This window comes from Enhydra lutris, unplaced genomic scaffold, assembly GCF_002288905.1.
Source record: "Enhydra lutris kenyoni isolate GAN:26980312 unplaced genomic scaffold, ASM228890v2 scaffoldscaffold36, whole genome shotgun sequence".
Classification (NCBI taxonomy): Eukaryota; Metazoa; Chordata; class Mammalia; order Carnivora; family Mustelidae; genus Enhydra; species Enhydra lutris.
This window is the reverse complement of record NW_019154120.1, coordinates 12,975,266-12,994,210: the sequence shown is the minus strand read 5'-3', so window position 1 is coordinate 12,994,210 and position 18,945 is coordinate 12,975,266. Positions and strand designations below refer to the sequence as shown.

General features: G+C 42.4%; 1 protein-coding gene across 1 annotated transcript; it reads left to right on the top strand.

Moving 5' to 3' along the window:
• The first annotated feature begins 1,663 nt into the window (after positions 1-1,663).
• LOC111154270 (serpin family B member 2) lies at positions 1,664-16,338 on the top strand. Its single transcript, XM_022513778.1, has 8 exons — positions 1,664-1,793; positions 5,531-5,707; positions 8,631-8,747; positions 10,053-10,181; positions 10,709-10,826; positions 14,124-14,266; positions 14,866-15,030; positions 15,361-16,338. The coding sequence occupies exons 2-8, from the start codon at positions 5,540-5,542 to the stop codon at positions 15,769-15,771; spliced, it is 1,251 nt and encodes a 416-aa protein (XP_022369486.1). The 5' UTR covers positions 1,664-1,793; positions 5,531-5,539; the 3' UTR covers positions 15,772-16,338.
• The last annotated feature ends 2,607 nt before the right edge of the window (positions 16,339-18,945 follow it).

Genomic DNA, 18,945 nt, shown 5'->3' with positions numbered 1-18,945 from the left:
GTTGAGCTGCCAATGTGTGGTTCAAGAACAGTTGAACAGATTGGTCCTGTGGACACTGCCAGAGGGGCCCCCCAGGAGACTGAGTGTGGAAAGGGGGACCCCTGGACCAACAATGGCATCTACTGATCACTCGCTGAGACAGAGATCTGGCTGAGCACTGGGGAATGTTAAAACTTGTAAAAAGGTCAGTGGCTGCCTATGAGTTCCCTTTGGTGTCATGGAGGAACTTAGGAGTTGAAAGATCATTGTCGAGGGTGGGATTCCTGCTTTTTCTTGATGTGACCTGGGTCTTCCAGTGATTAAGAAAATCACATAACTTGGCTTTTGGCTGCTAGACACAGATTCTGAAGAATACACTTATCCCATTGTCCCTCTGATAATAATGAGGGGTTTGGGCTAAGTCACCCCCACTCCTTTGGATGGGAGACTCACAAAAGCAAGATGAGGTATGGGTAGATCTAGCTCTGTGAACCACAGGTGAGCTAAGAAGCCCATAGAGGGCTCAAACCACAGACTTGGTGTCACTGACATTCAGGTTGTTAACCCAGCTCTCCAAGCATGACAGGAGCTTGCCACAGCAGCTGAGAAGAAACACAGTGCTTTTACTTCTAACCATCTCTTCCATTTGAGGATTTCCTATACATGAAAGTAGAGCAAATAGATGAAAAGCCACCTTTAGTGTTTTGCCCTTGTCAATTAGATCAAACAATATAACCATGTTTAGACTCAAATTATCACTCATCATGCCTATTTTTTATCTGTTTTTGTCCTTTAATTCCTTTCCTGTATCTAAACACCTAGTGACATTTTTTTCCCTAAACTTTGCTTTTTTTTTTATTAATTTTTTTTTTTTTTTAAGAGAGAAATCATGGACGTTTGTGACAGGGGCGGGGAGGGGCAGATGGAGAGGGAGAGAGAGAAAATCTTAAGCAGACTCCCTGCTCAGTGCGGAGCCTGATATACTGGGGCTCCATCTCACAAGCCTGAGATCACCACCTGAGCAGAAATCAAGAGTCAGATGCTTAACCAACTGAGCCACCCAGGCACCCCCACCTAGTGATTTTTTTCAATCAAGTTTTCAACGTCATGATCCTAGAGTTAAAAGTCAATGTTAAGTACAGAGTGGATTTTCTTTGTATAATAAAAGATAAGATCTGTGTTGGAAACACTGGGCAAATAGAAAGTTATTTGGGTGTGGCTGCTGACAGGAGATTTGGGTGGAACCCAGAATTATTTAGAAGATTCCACTTTGAGAAATTTAAGACAGTTTAAAATAGAGAATCTCCAAGAAATAAAAATAGTGTTTCTCTTTTCCTTTCCATGCCCAAAGGGTCACTTGGGGGCTGTCTAGACTCAGAAAGAAAGGATTCTATTGTCTTTAAATAATGCAAAGGGTCCACGAGCCATCCCTGTGCAATGATAAAAGGGTAATTGTAGAGTTCGGCACTGTCCTTGGGTGCAGGTACAGAGAGGGTGCTTGAAACAGGCTGACAAACGTTAGCTAATTTTAACAGGCATGTGTAGGTATTGCCAAATTTTTAAGTTTCTGGATGACGTCATCCTCCGAACAAATTTCTTAAATGGAGCCTTAGCAAACAAGCATTTTTATAATAGTGATGTCTTTCTGAGTAAAATGTTGAATCACTCAAAGGATACAGATTAGAAAGAGAGTGAGGGAAAAAAAATGCTCCGTGGGAGGGGCAGAGCTGTATAAAACCAGTCCACTCCGTGTGTGCACTATGACAGCTCTCTGAGGACGTTTTCTTGTCAGCAGCACCTCCGGGAATAACCAGGTATTTTTCAGTGATTTCCATGGCCGGGGAAACAGGTTTTCATTTTTCTCCGTCTTCCTTCTTACTTGTATTACTAATAATGAAAATTAAAGCGTGGGGTGTCTTTAGAAAATGAGTAAAAATGTCATGGTGTTTTCTTGTTTAGGTTTCTCTTAAGTGAAAATATTTTGGGTCAAGATTTGAATTAAATTTGTAGTAAGACTTAATTTTGAATCTCAGAAGGCTGCAGATGTGTGTGTAACATTAGCTGAACTATGGTGCCCAGTCAAGTTGAGACGGGGATTTTACTGAACAGGTTAGAATACGTATATTCTTTACTAACTAGGGTTTTGACACAGAATTGGATGGAAATCGTAGATCAGTTAAAATATAGTAATTTAAGCAATGAAAGTAAACCTATAAATTGTATATAAATATAATAAAAACAAGAAAGATGACAGTCTTTATCTAAAACTACCAGAAATTACAGAAATTCAGCAGCAGTCTGAGTTGGGTCTGTTCAATCCCCCCTTGTACTTATTGAATTGAGTTCAATAATTGGTCAATTTGGTGGAAGAGAAAAATTTTTCAAACAGTTGTTGGATTGACTGAAGTAATAGTTCAATAAATCATTTAATATCCATAAACAGACATTCATTCATTATGAAAGTCATCAAATAACAGGAACTGCTTTTAATTTTGTTGGGGGGGAGAAGGTACTAAGTTTGGATGGGACATTTCCTTGAAGGTACTATTTTCTCTTTGTCTTCATTGCCTTTTGTGGTCAATTTCTAAATATTTGCACTATGTTGTCGTAAAATAGATTGTTTTAAATGCCACAGCAAACTCAAATCTAGCATCCAGCACCAATGAGAAGAGGCCCTTGGTGGTGCCTCAGGACACCTCCCAGCTTGATGATGTGTGCCCAGCTTTAGGGCACGTTTGTCAACTTGTGGGGCAGGAAGTGACACAAATATCATGGAGCCCAGCCCCACGTGTATTCTCCATTTATTCTTCCCCGTGATGATATTAAACCTTAATTAGTGGGATGATATTCAGAAATTAAACAATTTTTAAAAATTTTAATGATAAGAAACACACAACAGGTGTCACCTGTTTCGGGCGATGATGTCATTTGACATCATTCTGTGACTTCAGTTGTGCACTGTCTCAGGCAGAGTCCCACCTAAAGGTAAGGTGTGGAGTTGCCTGAGAGGAAAAATGGTGTATGTGTGCCTTCATAGATTTCCAAGACTGCAAACTTCTCAAACCTCATGTGAAAAGCACCAGAAGGCTGAGATTGTCTGGGCTCTGAAGCTAACTAGCCGTGAGATGTACATCTCCGTATTTTTGTATCAAGAAATTACTAGGGTTTCCTGGGCAGGTATTGACACAAATTAAACAAAAACAATGCTGCTGAAGGAATTTGGTAACTGCAATATAGACATGAGATTTTTTTTTTTTATGTTAAATGCCATTAATTGCCCCTTATTCAAGGAATAAAAGCCAAACTATTTTTAAAAGAAGCAAATGCACCTGGGAGAATTTAATTCTGTCCTTATTTACTTTTTTCCTTCATAAAGCCACCAGACATCTATCAAAAGCCTCTCTGATAGTAGCACTTACCTTTTGTTAGTGTCAGAGTGACTGGCTACGCAGGCTAGTATAATGAATTCCGTCTGGGAGAAGCCTGCGGTTACTTTTCTGGCTCTGAGTTTATCCTTATTTTCTTCACATGAGGATAGAGATATATTTTATTTATGATATTAATTATCAGTTTGTTTCCAAAATGTTATGAGGCAGTTCACAAAAATGATCTGCCCAGTAAGACTAATTAGTTTCAAGACAATTTTCAATCAGTAGAGGGAAGAGGAAACAAATGTCTGAGTCACCCAGTTAATCCAATCTCAGTGATGAAGCAAGAAAAAAAACACAAAACAATAGTGGAGTTTGTTTGTTTGTTTGTTTTTCCTACTTAATACGCCTTCTAGGAGCATTACAGACTTGCTACCTTCCTATTTTTATTTCCTCTTTCTAGCATTTCTCAAGCTAGTAACTTGCCTAAACTCTTACACATAATAGTGAAATTCACCACCAACAAAGAGAGGCACTGTGAGGCAGTGTGGACCGAGTGGGTTCCTGAAGCAGACCTAGGCTTAAATCCCTGAACCATTGCATAGAAGCTCTGTGACCTTCTGCGAGTTACTTAAGCTCTCTGAGCATCAGGAGGCAACCTAAAAAATGAAGATAACAGTATGTAACCTCTTCAGATCCTGCGAGGATTGAATGAGAAGAAATGGTTTCAGGGACAAATTTTGCTTAATTTACAATTTTGTCTCAATAAAATACACTTGGGTGGTATTTCAAATGAGACATTTTGATTCAGATTGTAATGATTTTCTTAAAGAAGAGTGTTCATGAACCAAGTGTTCCCCTAAGACAACCCCAGGACTGGGGAGGGAAGTGAGTCCTGGCCCTTGCTGGGAAGCCTGCTGAGTGAGCCAAGCCTACAGATGGGGACGTCCCTCACCTCGGAGCCTCCATCAGCCCCTCCTCAGCTCTGGGAAGCCACTGTCACAAAGGTTCCTGTGGGATGAGTGTCAGCGTCATTTGGTATATTTATATATTTTGGTAATTATAGGGTGTGTTTTAAGCCACTGTGAAAGCATAACACAGAGCCAGAAAAATGATCACTGGCCAGTACCAACAGATACCATACACACCTCGGGTGTGTCCATGCTTTCCGCTTCACATGGGTCACAGAAGGTGCGTCCGTCCTTTATCTTCAGGTGGTGATAGGGTGTGTGTGTGTCTGTTACATGTTCATTGCATGCAGTGTTGCCTGCAATGGATTTGCCTGCTGGGGGGGGGGGCGGGGGTGCAGGAGAAGCCGGCGACCATTCCAGCACCCCCATACTGAACTCCTTAGCATGGGAAGCTGTTTTATTGCAGGTTGTGGATGTAGGTGTGGAGGGGTGGGGCATACAGGAGGTAGAAAGTGGGTAAAAACACCAACCTCAACTGATGAATCCAAGCCACTTCTAGAAACAGAGAGTCTGAAGGAAGACTGGTGATCTCAGCTGGGGCCAACAGGAATACGTGTTTGACTCTGCGTGTATTTGCCCATGTGTGTGCTGGATATTTGTGGATGGAGCCTTGAGGTTGAAAGTGTGACCCTGGAGGCCCCCCACCTGGCTCCGACACCTGGTCCTGCCCTTTATAGTTGGGTCACACTGGTCACTTTCCTGATTCTCTGTGCTGTTGTTTCTTCCTTCGTAAAATGCAAATAGCAATGCCTTTCTGATAAGGTTTTGGTAAGAATTAAACGGTTGGTAGAATGTTTAGAACGGCATCTGTTGTATAGTAAAAATCTAATAAATGCTATTCATTGTCATTGCTCTTATTATGATTATTATATGAAACGTCCCTACTCATGTAACTGCTCCCTGCATCTCAAGATCAGCTACATAATTTGCAGGATCCAGTGTAAAAGGAAAATGCAGAGCCTTTGTTCAAAATTATTAAGGATTTTAAGTTGGTAACAGCAGAACATCGCATGAAGCCTGGAGCCCTGTGAGGTTGCTCATGTCGCATGACCATGACGACATCTGGGCTCTAGTTCATGCTGTGCCATGAAGGAAGAGCAGAGAGGGAACCCCTTTCCTGTGCAGGGAACACCATGTACTACTGGGCCAATATCACCCAAAATGTTGAGTCACCTTTCAGACCTGTTTCTTTCTTCCTCACTTTCCTTCCAGATTGAAACAATGGAAGACCTTTATGTGGCCAACACAATCTTTGCCCTCAATTTCTTCAAGCATCTGGCAAATACTAGTGCCACCCCGAATCTCTTCTTCTCTCCGTGGAGCATCTCATCTACCATGGCCATGGTCTACCTGGGTGCCAGAGGCAACACTGCAGACCAGATGGCCAAGGTAAGTGTCTGTTAAAGCTCCAAACTAGGACTGGGTCTCTCCTGAATGGAATTGTAGAATTGAGATTGTATGCTTCAGGTAGCTTGACTTTACCGAGGTCAGTTGTCACGTGCCATCACCACACAAGTTCCCTAGATTCGAATCTCCAAAGCAGCTAAACCATGAAAACTTTCAACTGTAGATAACGGAGAGTGTCCTGAAAAGCTCTGGCCACCACACTGCTGGAGATACAAGGTGTGACTTCAGAGGGCCTCGGCCACGTTATCAACCCCGTGAGGTCACATCAACAAAATGGCATCTGGCCTGATGGCCAGTTTTCAAAATCAGGGTGGACAGGGTGTGCATGAACATTGTAAGGCCTTTCTGCTAAGTCCACTGGCTTCAGTGCTTGGTGAAGGGACACCAGCTCAGTCAGGGGACTCCTTCATTGAGTCTTGGGCCTTGGAAATCTACCACATGCCACAGGACTCCCCTGGGATGACTTCAACCTGCTCCTGTTATGTCTGAGGTCAGTGAGCCGGATAAGGTCATCATATAATTAAGAGTCTTTCAGACTCACATAGCCACAAATGTTGACATTGAGTGCTTGAGGTACAGGCCCTGATTTCTCACAAGCACATGCCGTGCTCTCAGTCACACCAAAATGCCCCCGGCCACTTTTGGGTTTCCCACGAGAACCGTGCCTGAGACTACGGCTGTCCTTTGCTGGTGCACAGTGACCCATTTACCGTGGGCCTGGTTTGAGGCTGTTCACAGGGAGTGTTAGCCAATCTCACTGCACAAGACAGGGAAGTAAAAGATATCCCTCCCGGTGAATGTGGCAGTTTAAATATCTAGGCTTACAACAAAACTCAGTTGCTCAACCCTGATACCGACGGTATTTGGCAACACACCTTCCCCTTTATTCTCTTCCCCTTGGAGGAGGCTGGAAAGCTTGAACTTCATGTCAAACTTCAGAAAACATCAGGGTCTTAGTTTTTTCACTATAAAGGGAGCAGAAGCAATATATTGTGAGGGAAAGTGAGAAATGAAGTACTCTAGGTTGTTAAAATTAAAAAAAAAAAAAAAGATTTTGACACCAGAGGCGAATGAACGTTATCTGTCTCTCTGAGCACAGATAGCTTTTCTGTATCTATAAAGTGCTTCAAGCATGTGGGTGTAGGCAAAGATGTTCTGTTGTTTTTTTATAACTCTGCTGCTCTACTGGTTTTATAATTCAAAGGAAAATGTGGTTCATTACCTACTAAAAAAAAGAAGAGAGGCTCTTTGGCTTGGAGGAAGGAGGGTGGACTTTGGGGACAGGCCCGGCTGTGTGGAGTGGTGGCTCTGCCGCTCTCTACTAGGTGTGTGAAGGAAGGCATGGAGACTCTCTGAGCCTCTGCTTTCTCATCTACACAAAGAGCATGAGAGCGGACCCGCTGGAGGACAGGTGTGAAGGCTAGAGTCAACCGCAGAGCGTCTGGGAGCTGCATCTGTGTTAACAGCTAGTGAACCTCAGGGCCTCAGCCAGGCGTCTAAAAGCCTTTCATGAGTTTGCCCACATGCTGAGTGCCACTAGGAGCTGAGGCTGTGATTACCGTGTTCTTTCTATAGACCAGGAAGCGGGGCCAGGAAGAGGTCCCACGGCTGGGACTTGGTGCGCCTGGTAAAGGTCATGGTGGCAGTGGAAAGAAAGGAGGATGTGGAAGGCTCTTATGTTCAGAATGAAGCCCCAGGCTCCCCTCAGGCTCCACTGCCTGGCTGGGCAGTGCCTCTATTTACCCCACGGCCTCTGCATGGCCCAGGGTCCCCTCCCATCCCCCATTTCTGTGGGGGCTTTTGCTGTGATTCAGGAAGGCTTTAGGGCTAGCCAGGAGACTCCCGATTTAAGTGTCAACTTCCTCAGAAAGGACGAAAACCAGAAAAGCTGTTCTGGGAAATATTCTTCCCTTCTGTAGGAGCAAGAGTAGGGCCACTTCTTTTCAGAGGGTTAGATGGGACTTATGACATATAATCGGAAGAGCAGAGAAAGATCCCATAGCCCCTAACACCTGTCCTGCCAACCCAGAAACACCACCTGGCTGGACAAGCTTGCCTTTCCTTTGTCAGCAGAGTCCCTACCATCAATCCACTCACCAGAGAAGTCCTCCTCACCGCAGGCCCCACAAGGGATGCGATGCGGGCCCAATGGGACCCAAGGGGTGTGGGAGATTGGGGGAAGACCTGGGTGCAGGGCCAGGCTGGGGGTGCTGAGACCCGAGAGGCCAGGCTGGAAAGCTGTTGTGCTGGGAAGGAGCCCGAGACAGCTTCGTAGGACCAGCTTTCCACCCTCCAGCTTCACTGGGTTTTCTGGATCTGCCAGTTACGATATAAAGAGATTCAGAGGTCATCTGACCCCGGTCACCTGTCCTCCACATGGATGCTGGTTTCTCTGTGTAATACAGTGTGTGCAAATATTTTATGGGATCCCTGTTAATAGTAAGTGTATTTATGCCTAAACTAACTTGGGCTTGTAGTTTTTGACAGATTAGAAGTGGATAATAGATAAGGCCTTTGAAAAGACAGAGACCTACAAGGTAGTGAATTAACCTTATTTTTTTCTTCAAAATACTGGCATTTGTTATCAAGTCCGTTTATGGCTTGGATGGTAATTTAGATACTTTAGTGAAAAGGTTACAAATCATCTCATAAGAACAAATTGTTGTCAAAATGGCCAGTATATATATGGATTGGTGTAAAATAACTCAAGCTGTATCTTGTGAGAGAAATTTCAGTTGCAGACACCTATATGTTATGTGTAAAGTGTATGTGCTTATTTCTGAGACACAAAGGCAGGAAAGTAGATAGGACTTCCAAGAGGTACCTGAGCACCACTGGTTTCAAGGTGACGTAATCTAGCAGGAGAATATACTCATAAATACATTGTCTCTAATTCCAAATGTAGGTGTTTCAGTTTGACAAGGTTGGAGCTCAGAAGACCCCAGTGACCCCAGTGAACCTCACCGGTTGTGAACTCATGCAACAGATCCAGAGGGGCACTTATCCTGAGGCCATTTTGCAGGTATCTGACTCACTGGTTCATAATTCCTTTTGCATTTTATTTCTAGAATCTTCTTAAAGTCACAGTGGTAGACAGGGAAGGAACTTAGTACAACTTCTTCCATTCATAGAAAGAAAACCAAGACTCAGAGCCCTTAAAGAAATATCCTATGGGCACATGATAAATATGGGCAGGGCCAGAGTAGAATCTAGACTTCAGGGCTTTCAGGTCAAACACTGTTTCTGGATTTAATCACATCACTCTGCCATTAGGTGGGCATGTGTAATTTATTCTGAAATCGTGGTAGCAGCTCCTAGAATACACATGCATGGATGCAGGTTTCCAGGTGGAAGAAGGTAGAGTGACAAACAATTGAGCAATGGGGTAGGTCAGGCCCCATGACTTCATGAGAGACCACCAACCCTTGGATATCCCTCTCAACCTCCCTACCTGTTTATCATCTGTCTGTGTATGTATGTATGTATGTATCTATTCATCATCTATCTCAGTTAGTATCTTTTCTCATCTATCTCAGTTAATATCTTTTCTCAATACTTTATTTCCTTAAACACCAGCTCTCCGGCTAACTTGCTGGGCATAGATGGACTCCTATTGATAAACAACTCCCCTAATATACTATGGGTTTGGTAAGGGGATATCGTCCATAACTTCCTTCTTGCAATGCTGCTCCATTCCCCCCATTGCCCAGGGAATTATGGGCTAGAGGAGGGGAAGAGGGCCCCATCAAGATGGAAATCCAGCCAGTCTCCTGGGACACCTGGCAGCCCATCTGCAGGGCTCTGTCCCTTGCTTTGCCTGCTGCGACTGTGACTGAGTCCTATGTCTGTCGTCATGCTTACAAACTCCGGGTTGAATATTAGAATTCACCTATATTTTCATGGGCTTTCTAGAACCCAGATTTCCCACTGTACAGACTCCCCTATAATTATAAAATGGGTACTTTTGGACATACATTAAATTTTTCTAGAACATTTCTTAGGTAATATTTTAGTATAATAAAATCCCTTAGAGACCTTGAATTCAGGAAATTATAAAAGAAGCCTCACTTCCTTCTAGGACATCGGTTACTTCAAGGTGAAATGTAATCTATAGGTGCAGCAAAATTTGAAACGAGTGAAACGTTGCTTTCTGGGTTTTAGCACGCTGTATCAGAAGTATTTCCTCAGAGATTCCTCTAAGTGTCAGAAAATGCCAAGTATCCATTATACGGCATTTTATTGTTGCACTGAAAGAACACGTTTGCTTAAGAAATACCTCGCTTAGCCACCCTGTGTTACCTAAAGAGACCCCTCCTTTCTGTTTCAGGCACAAGCTGGAGCGGCAGTCCACAACTCGTTCAGCTCTCTCAGCTCGGCGATCAATGCGTCCACAGGGGAGTATTTATTGGAGAGCGTCAATATGCTGTTTGGAGAGCAGTCAGCGAGGTTCAAGGAAGTAAGTGGAGCCTGCAGCTGAAATGTCAGGCCCCGCCGTGTGCAATGGGGTCACTTTCGAGGCTGCTGTCTGTGATGCCCACAGAGAGTCAGAATTCCACATGAGCGCCCTGAGGCTCCAAACACCCAGGGTCACAGCAGCTGTTTGCATGCTCCTGAGGTCAAGTGTTCCCGCCCACAATGAATACAAAGGCCCCACGTTGCAGAGTGACTGCCACAGCTGGGGAACAGTGATTTCCAGGACCATTCCCCACATGCCCAGCCTTCCCCTCGGACTCAGTGTCTGTAATGCACAGTTCAGGAGGGCAAATGAGTATGGGCAAGGGGGTCAACGGAGCATTTACAACCCACACCATTTCCTCTTTCAGCCTCCCAGCCCCCCAGGGCCACCCTCCACCCCTTCCCTTACCTCAGCCCCTTACCCCCCGCCCCCTGCAACTCTTGACAGTAAGCCCATGATTTACAATTACATCAAGTCTTGTTCAGTGTATATTCTGGGTCACCTTTGGCTGGTTTCTTGCTTTAAAGGAATATATGCAACTCTCCAAGAAATACTACTCGACAGAACCCCAGGCGGTCGACTTCCTAGAACGTGCTGAAGAAACCAGAAAAAAGATTAATTCTTGGGTCAAGACTCAGACCAAAGGTAAAACCAAAGCCATATTTCCTGTTGTTCTTTTCAGTTAGAAACCGTTGATCTATTTTTTTCAAAAAGTCACTCCTGTGCCTAGCCCTAACTCCCTTAAAATTCCCTTCACCTTAATTATTTTGGTTAACATAACCCAATTCTCATTTAGCCAAGTGGTGCATTAAGTGAAAAAAAAATAGTTGAGGTCTACTAAAGGAAGACATGTGTTCAGTACTTCAATAATCCGATTTTGGATATTAGGATGGAAGATGAGAACAGACAGACACATCTTCCAATGTAGGAAATACCAGTATTGAAATAATCGTGCTCTCTCTCTGCTGGGACAAAAACAAAGAAAAAAGGTGTGACTCTCCGCTGAGTAACTGGTGTGGGACCACTGGCAACAAAGGAGAAGGGATCAGAAAATAATTTTACCTGTTTTTCACCATTCCAAGTCTACCTGCTGTGAGGCTCTTTTGGTCCCTGCTGAATCACTTCTACTATTGGAGCTTATGTCCCTAATTCTTTCATGGGTTCCTGCTTCTCTTCTGTTCTTTACCAGGACTCACACTTGATTAAATCATCCATTCGTTGTTATTGTATTGTTATTGAATCCACCGCGTATGACGTGCCAGGCACTGTACATGTTCTGTAAAAGAAAGAGAACTCAGACGCCGCCACTCTAAACTTACAATCTAGGGGAGGCATTCAGTTCAGTCGGTGATGGCTGTAAAGTGACCATAAGTGTTTTGATGGGGACATACAGGACACCGCATGGGAGCGCGTGAGGAAGGCGCTTGCCTCCAATGTTATGACAGGAGGGGTCTTCCTGGAATGAGAAGTACTTATGTCGTGACTAGGAGGATGGGCTGCAGCTGGCCAGGCCAAGGGCATGGGGAGAGGATTCTAGACACAGTGTATAGATGTGCCAAGACGCTGAGGTGAGAGAGCTTGGCCCTCTGAGGCAAGGAGTGGAGACTGGCTGGCCTCCAGTGTAGAGTACAGGGGAGGGGAGGAGACTGCAGAGGGGACTGACCTCACACACTTGTCATGCCGTCCCCACACAGAAGCAGCGTCGCTGCCCTCCAGCTGGCCTCTGCAGAAGATCTTACTCTTCACCTTGACTTTCGAATTCTTAATTATCCAACAGACCATACTTGATGACTGCTGGCCCCTGAGCTCTCGGTTGCTGCCTTCCATACTTACTTCTTACGCATTCCTTAATGCCAGAGTTTAATTTAAGTGGCAAGCCAAAGCCCTAGCCTTTCTAGAGGTACCTCCCAGCCTCTCCCCTCTTCTCTACCCCCTTGCTCTTTTGTTAGCTTCATGAGTCCTGTTAACGTTCGCCTTATACAGCCTTCAACTGTAGCTGACCTGATTTTATTTTGTTTGCTTTGCCGTCCCATACAGACCATAATTATTTGAGGGTAGGCCAATATGTCACTCTTCTCCTGTGTCTCCACAAAAATTAGCACAGTCTTTGGCTGATAATGAAAATCCTTCGTTCTTCTAAATCTCCAGGTTGGATTATAGGTCATAAATAAATAATTGCTGACTAGCAATATATAGATGGATTTCTAGGAAGAAAAACACAGAAATTATTAGATTTGTTCAGGGCATTTCATAGATTTATGAGCTCTCAGGACTGGAAAAGTCCTTGGAGATAATTTATCCAAATTTGCCCCTTCATGGTGGTGGACTTTTGGTCTCAGAGGGGTTAACTGACTCTTTCAAGATTCCACTACCAGTTAATGATGAAACTGGGGGTTCTTTGTCTTTGATCCTTAGTCTAATTCTGAATTCTTTATTTGGGTGTTTAAAAAGTTTGCTTTATAAGGTAGGTAAAAAGAAAATGCTCCTGTAACTCCTATGTTTAAAACATGGTTGCAAGCAATGGTTTGCAGTCTTGGTTTCTTGGCCTCCATACTGGGAAAAAGCACAGGTTCTGTAGAACTTATAAAATATTTTCGTTGCTCTGAAAATAGTTGTTCTCCCTTTGTTCTTCATTTCTATAACGGATTTTGAAATTACTGTTCTAAAATACTGACAAACCGCTGACACAGAGGAAAAAGGGAAAGGGAGGATTAGCAGAAGCGAAAGTAAAAACCGACTGCAGAATTCAAGAGACACGTATGAGTTCTGCTTTTCTGAGATCAGCACGAATTCGCTTTCTTTCTAAGCATTGTCTCCAGCGGCCGTGACTCAAGCAGTTGTGTTGTCCAAATGCCTCATCCTTTGGGCTGACTGCTTCACCAAATTTTGTAATAATTTGAGGGAACTGTCTGTTTTATTTATTATGATCACATGAATTCTGTCATTTACATCACAAAGTTAAGTAAAGCTGTAGCATTTTTCAATAGTAACCAAGAGTTTTCATTGCCTGGGGTATATATCGAATGGATAAAGGGAAGCTGGTCAGATTCCATTGACCTTTATGTGAGTCCTGCATCTGTCAGTAGGATCGGGAGGTGGTAGAGGTGGACACAGAATCCTGACCACTTTCCCAGTTTGTGACCTTGAGGAGGTTGCTAACCTTTCTCAGTGGAGGATCTTTTTGTGTAAAATGACACTAGTAATATCCCAATAGAATAGCCATCAGGATTAAGTAAAATAATGTGTTTGAGCCATTGAAAAATTATAGGGCAGGTATTAAGTGTAAGTGGGCTGTTTCTCAAGCCGTGTTGTTGTTGTTGTTCTTAACTACCACAGTTGGGTGTTACAATTTCTGAGACCCTTTCTTCCCTGGCTTATTCATGTACCCCCTTCTGTGCACAGCCTTAGTACTTTGCATTCTGTTGCAGGATTTCTGACGCATTGTCTCACTGCTGGTTCTGAATGCCTCTTCTAATATTCTCAACCCCTCCAGGGCAATTCTTCCTTTTTCCCCTCTTGTATGTCCCCAACTCCTACTATAGATCTAGCACAACTTCAAAAAAAAAAAATAAGACAGTTTTTGAATGAATCAGTGGGTCAAACCCATAGATTGTCTGGATCTGATCTAGAAGGAGTGCTAAACTTTGAGAAACTTGAGAAAACAACATAAAAGGAGGTGAAAATCTTTCCATGTTTGATAGTCATTCTAAATTTTAAATGCATAACTCCTTCATTTTCTCTTGGACTTTGCAAACCTTCTGAACGGTGGTCTGATTTATTTATGCTTTAAATAAATTGGGAGAAAAACCTGAGCTTGAGATAATCACCTCTGTAGAATCTGACAAATGTAGATGCTGAGTTTGATGGTGACTCAAGAGATTCAAATCATAGCATCATCACAGTTCTTGGTCATGAACCCTAAGCATATGTTGTTTTCTGTAGGCAAAATCCCAGACTTGTTACCTGAAGGTTCTGTAGATGGGGATACCAAGATGGTCCTGGTGAATGCTGTCTACTTCAAAGGAAAGTGGAAAACTCCATTTGAGAAGAAATTGAATGGGCTTTATCCTTTCCGTGTGAATGCGGTATGAGACAAGATGGATTTTCCTAGCATGTATTTTAGGATCTTGGCCAAGATAGAGAAAGAAAAGTTAGAGACCACTCATGCTCCTGTATGACTTGTTAGTAATAAATTATGCACATTGGACAGTTGGGCTTTTTCCAGCTACTGAGTATCACTCAGTAATTTTCTGAGAGACCATATGCATAATGGTGAGGACCATGGGCTTTATAATTACATAATTCTGGGTGCAGTTGTAGGTTCTACCACTAAGGTTCTACTAGTAACCATCTATGACCTTATTTATCTTCTGGGAATTCCATTTTTTAATCAGTAAAACTTGGCTATTGTCAGGATTCAGTGAGATTGCACAGAGTTCTTGGCCTAAGGCAGGAGCTGAACAAATATTTTAGTATTATTATAATTATTAATGTTGTCCATCTTAATAATAGATGTAATCATGATAAAGCTAACAAGAGCAACTCTAAGGGTATAAATAATTTATTTTGTTGATTTTTAAGAACATATTTCTTTGACACTACAGCAGAATCGATTTCTTCATGTCTAATTATAAATCTTGTGACTCAATATCAACTTTCATATTTTACTTTTTAATCATTTTAGAATCAGCGCAAACCTGTACAGATGATGTACTTGCGTAAAGAACTAAACATTGGCTACATAAGTGACCTAAAGACTCAGATTCTAGAACTCCCATATGCTGGAGATATCAGCATGTTCCTGTTGCTTCCAGACAAAATCAGTGATGTGTCCACTGGCTTGGAGTTGGTAAGCCATTCCAGCTTGTATTGTTTGAAACCTCTGGAGCTAAACTCACTTTTCATGAGAAGCATATCTATAGGTGTAGAAAATGGTGTGTAGCTCCTCGCAGAAACATGTGAATTGGTTGATTATAAATGTTCATGTCTCAAACTTTCATTCAGAGCATAAAAATATGTCATACATGCTACTTTCTTGCAAATATTTCACCAGTGTATTACATTTTTCTATCACCCACAATGTGGTAAAGTTAAAGTCATTGATTGTTAACATGAGACTTGTAAGTTATTTGACTTCTGAGCACTTAAGGGGTTTTTTCTTTAATGTTTGGATTTGTAGCTGGAAGATGAAATAACCTACGATAAATTCATCAACTGGACCAGCAAAGACAAGCTGGCCGAAGATGATGTGGAGGTATACCTCCCTCGGTTCAAATTAGAAGAACGCTATGAACTCAGATCCATTCTCCAGAGCATGGGCATGGAGCAAGCCTTCAGCCAGAGCCGGGCCAACTTCTCAGGAATGTCTGACAACGATGACCTGTTTCTGTCCCAAGTGTTCCATCAAGCTACCGTGGATGTGAACGAAGAGGGCACGGAAGCAGCTGCTGGCACCGGGGCCGTTGTGTCAGGAAGAACTGGCCACGGAGGCCCACAGTTTGTGGCGGACCACCCTTTCCTCTTCTTTATTATGCACAAAGTCACCAAGAACATCCTCTTTTTTGGCAGGTTTGTTTCACCTGAAAATTGAAAAGTTCTGTTTCTACATAGGATTTCATAGTATGAGCTGTAAGCCTCCAAATTGCGTTAAGTGCCAAGAATTTAGAGACTTTTCCTACACATTTCTGCTTTTTTCTGAACAACTCCTACTAGACACTAATGATAAGTACAGCAATAGTAGACAGCTGTCCACCATAACATTGCAAACCTATTAATCGTTTGGTCTCCTAAGTGGGATGATGCCCCACTTAGGTCTTCTTTACTATTGGTTAATTGTATAACATTAACTTTTACTATATTATTTATTATTTTATATAATGGTTTTAATTATTGTTCACTGTCAGTTTTATGCAGCTGATAGTTGCAGAAGCAGGTAGTCAGTAATTTTTCTATCTAAAAAATGCATTTACTTGTTTGTATAATGAGGGATGAGTGGTTGTCCTTTCCATGCCCTCTTATAATAAATAACTAGAAGAAAGTATTGAACAACAGGAAAATATATGTTACGTACATTTCTAGTATTATGTATCACATAGATGTGTCTACGACTTATGTAAAATTGCAAGTATATGAAAAAAAATAAACACGTTTCCACACAGACATTTGTTTGTTGTCATTCCATTGGGTCATAATGCAAGGTGGTCCTTGCATTAGCTCGTAAGATTTGTCATACCTTGATTCCTAAGGATCAGGCATCGTGCTTCATTTTGTGGGGACCGAGAAAAAACAGAATAAAGGAGATAAGAGGATAACTGCCTCTTCAGGGAGCCCCAGTGTTGGGACTGGAATGGGGTTGTATGGAAAATGGTTTAGAGCTGTGGTCTCCTAGCAGCAAAGGGCATAGGAATTTGGAAAAGCTTGAGTCAAAGACCTTTGGGCATCCTCTTGGTTAAACCTCAAGGATATCAAGAATAAACACTATGTGCAGTGGTTCAGACAAGGCCAAGGTCATTGAGCTGAGGGTTCAGAGAGGGGAAGATGGCCTTGGGTGTAAGAGTGAGAGAGGAAACACAAATGCCTTCTTTCGGGGGTGTTTGCTTCAAATAGTGCTGAATGCCTTGAGTGGATCAGAGACAGAGCAGAACATGACTAAGTCCTGAGAACTGAGGCGGGTCTGGTTTGGGGAGTCCGAGCTGGCTACAGAGTCTGTCTGCAGGAGTGTGGCCAGACTCTGAGAATGTCTCCCAGCAGCAGGCTTCCCGTGACGGAAGGCAGGGATGGATGACCCACTGGAACATGGCAGCTAAATGGGTAACCTCAGGCCCTTGACTGTCAGCCCCTACATCTCAGTTTTAGCCCTTATGAGTCCTCTAACCATAGCCAGAATGGTGCTTCTTTATGTTTTGGTTTTCAACCTAGAAAAAGTAATGTTTTTCTCATAAGGTTGCCATGATGGTTAAATGAATTCATACATCACAAGCAATTCAAAGAATGTTGAGCATATACAGAGTTTAATAAGTATTAGTGCTGATGTTGATTATCTCTGTCAGAAATAAAACTGTCAGCTGGTCAAATGTAGAATCCCAAAAAATTATAAAAAAAATAAGTGTGTAAGGCTTGAATTGTGGTTTGTTCCCTCGACACCAGACATTTTTGAAAATTAAGAATTCTTGCTTCTTGCTTCTCTTATGTTTAGATTCATTTTTCTATGAACTTCAGTTATTCAGCAATTCGATAAGTAGCAGCATTCGGAATCATTGTGATTCTTTAGATATCCATATTTCTCACTCTCATTTTTGAGTTAGATGGGCATGGAATTCAAGTTTGAGTTTGGATGGGCATGGAATTCAATTTTGAGTTTGGATGGGAATGGAATTCAAGGTTCAAAGCACTCTTCAACACTCCAGGGGTAAGATTTTATGGTCTTCCAGCACCAAAATTGCTGATGGGAAAGTTGATGTCAAGATAATTCTTTCTCCTTGTAGTTTTCATAATTTTCTTTGTGTTCTTAATGATGTTCTTGATATTTCCTTGCATTGAGACTATTTTTTAAAATTGTTCTTTTTTTTAAAAGATTTTATTTATTTATTTGACGGACAAAGATCACAAATAGGCAGAGAGGCAGGCAGAGAGAGAGAGGAAGGGAAGCAGGCTCCCCACTGAGCAGAGAGCCCGACGTGGGGCTTGATCCCAGGACCCTGAGATCATAACCTGAGCTGAAGGCAGAGGCTTTAACCCACTGAGCCACCCAGGTGCCCCTATTTTTAAAAATTGTTCTTAAATTTTGTCTTGCTCATCGGCAGATTTTTTTCCATCTGGAAACTTGTATCTTTGCTTCAGTTTTGGGAACTCTCAGCCATTGCTATGGACTGAATGTTTGTGTCTCCTCTCCCCCGTACATATGTGAAAGCCCTAATTTCTAATGGGATGGTATTTGGAAATGGGGCTTTTGGGAAATGGTTAGGGTTAGATTAAGTCATGAGGGTGGAGTCTTCATGATATAATTCGTGCCCTTAGGAGGAGATGAAGGGATCAGAGCTTCCTCTCTCTTCCATATGAGGACAAGAGAGTAGGCAGCCTACTGTGAACCAAGAACAGAGTGAGTCCTCACCCCAAACCCAACCAGTCTGGCACCCTGATCTCAGATTTCTAGCCTCTAAGACTGGGAAAAAAAACAACAACAAAAAAACAGTTCGTTGTTTAAATCATCCAGTTTTTGGTATTCTCTTACAGCAACCCAAATGGAATAGGGTTACCATTATCTACTCATAGTCTCTGCCCACTCAATTTATGCTCTTCTTCTGGATTCTTATTATAATAATATTGATGCATCTAGAGTTCTCTCTAGAGAAAAATTTTGGAATACCTAATGAATTCATAAAAAGGCCAGAGCAAAATCTATCCCTCCCACCCCTCTTCCCCATTCATATAGTTCCTATCCCTATAGCTCTATTAGTAATTTGTACATATTATACATATACATATACATATACATATACATATACATATACATAGGGCAGGCCATAAATGATAGCAACAAACAAAACTGTGTTGATAATATTATGTTGTTAATTTAGGATACTATTACCTCTTTTTCTTTCCCTGTCCACCCCCAAACAGGCATCATAATAATGCACAAAGATGATTTCATCAACATATATATATATCAGCACCCCACCAAGCACAGGTATTCAGCAGTAGAAAATAAAACAGTAACTATGGTTTTTCCTATAGAAGATATCTGGAAGAGGGAGGGAATATTCAC

Excerpts from the sequence above, each read along its gene's own strand:
- LOC111154270 (XM_022513778.1), top strand. The coding sequence starts at position 5,540 with ATGGAAGACCTTTATGTGGCCAACACAATCTTTGCCCTCAATTTCTTC. Across the intron at positions 10,182-10,708 it reads AGTCAGCGAGGTTCAAGGAA|GAATATATGCAACTCTCCAA; the intron begins GTAAGTGGAGCC and ends CTTGCTTTAAAG. Across the intron at positions 10,827-14,123 it reads GGTCAAGACTCAGACCAAAG|GCAAAATCCCAGACTTGTTA; the intron begins GTAAAACCAAAG and ends TGTTTTCTGTAG.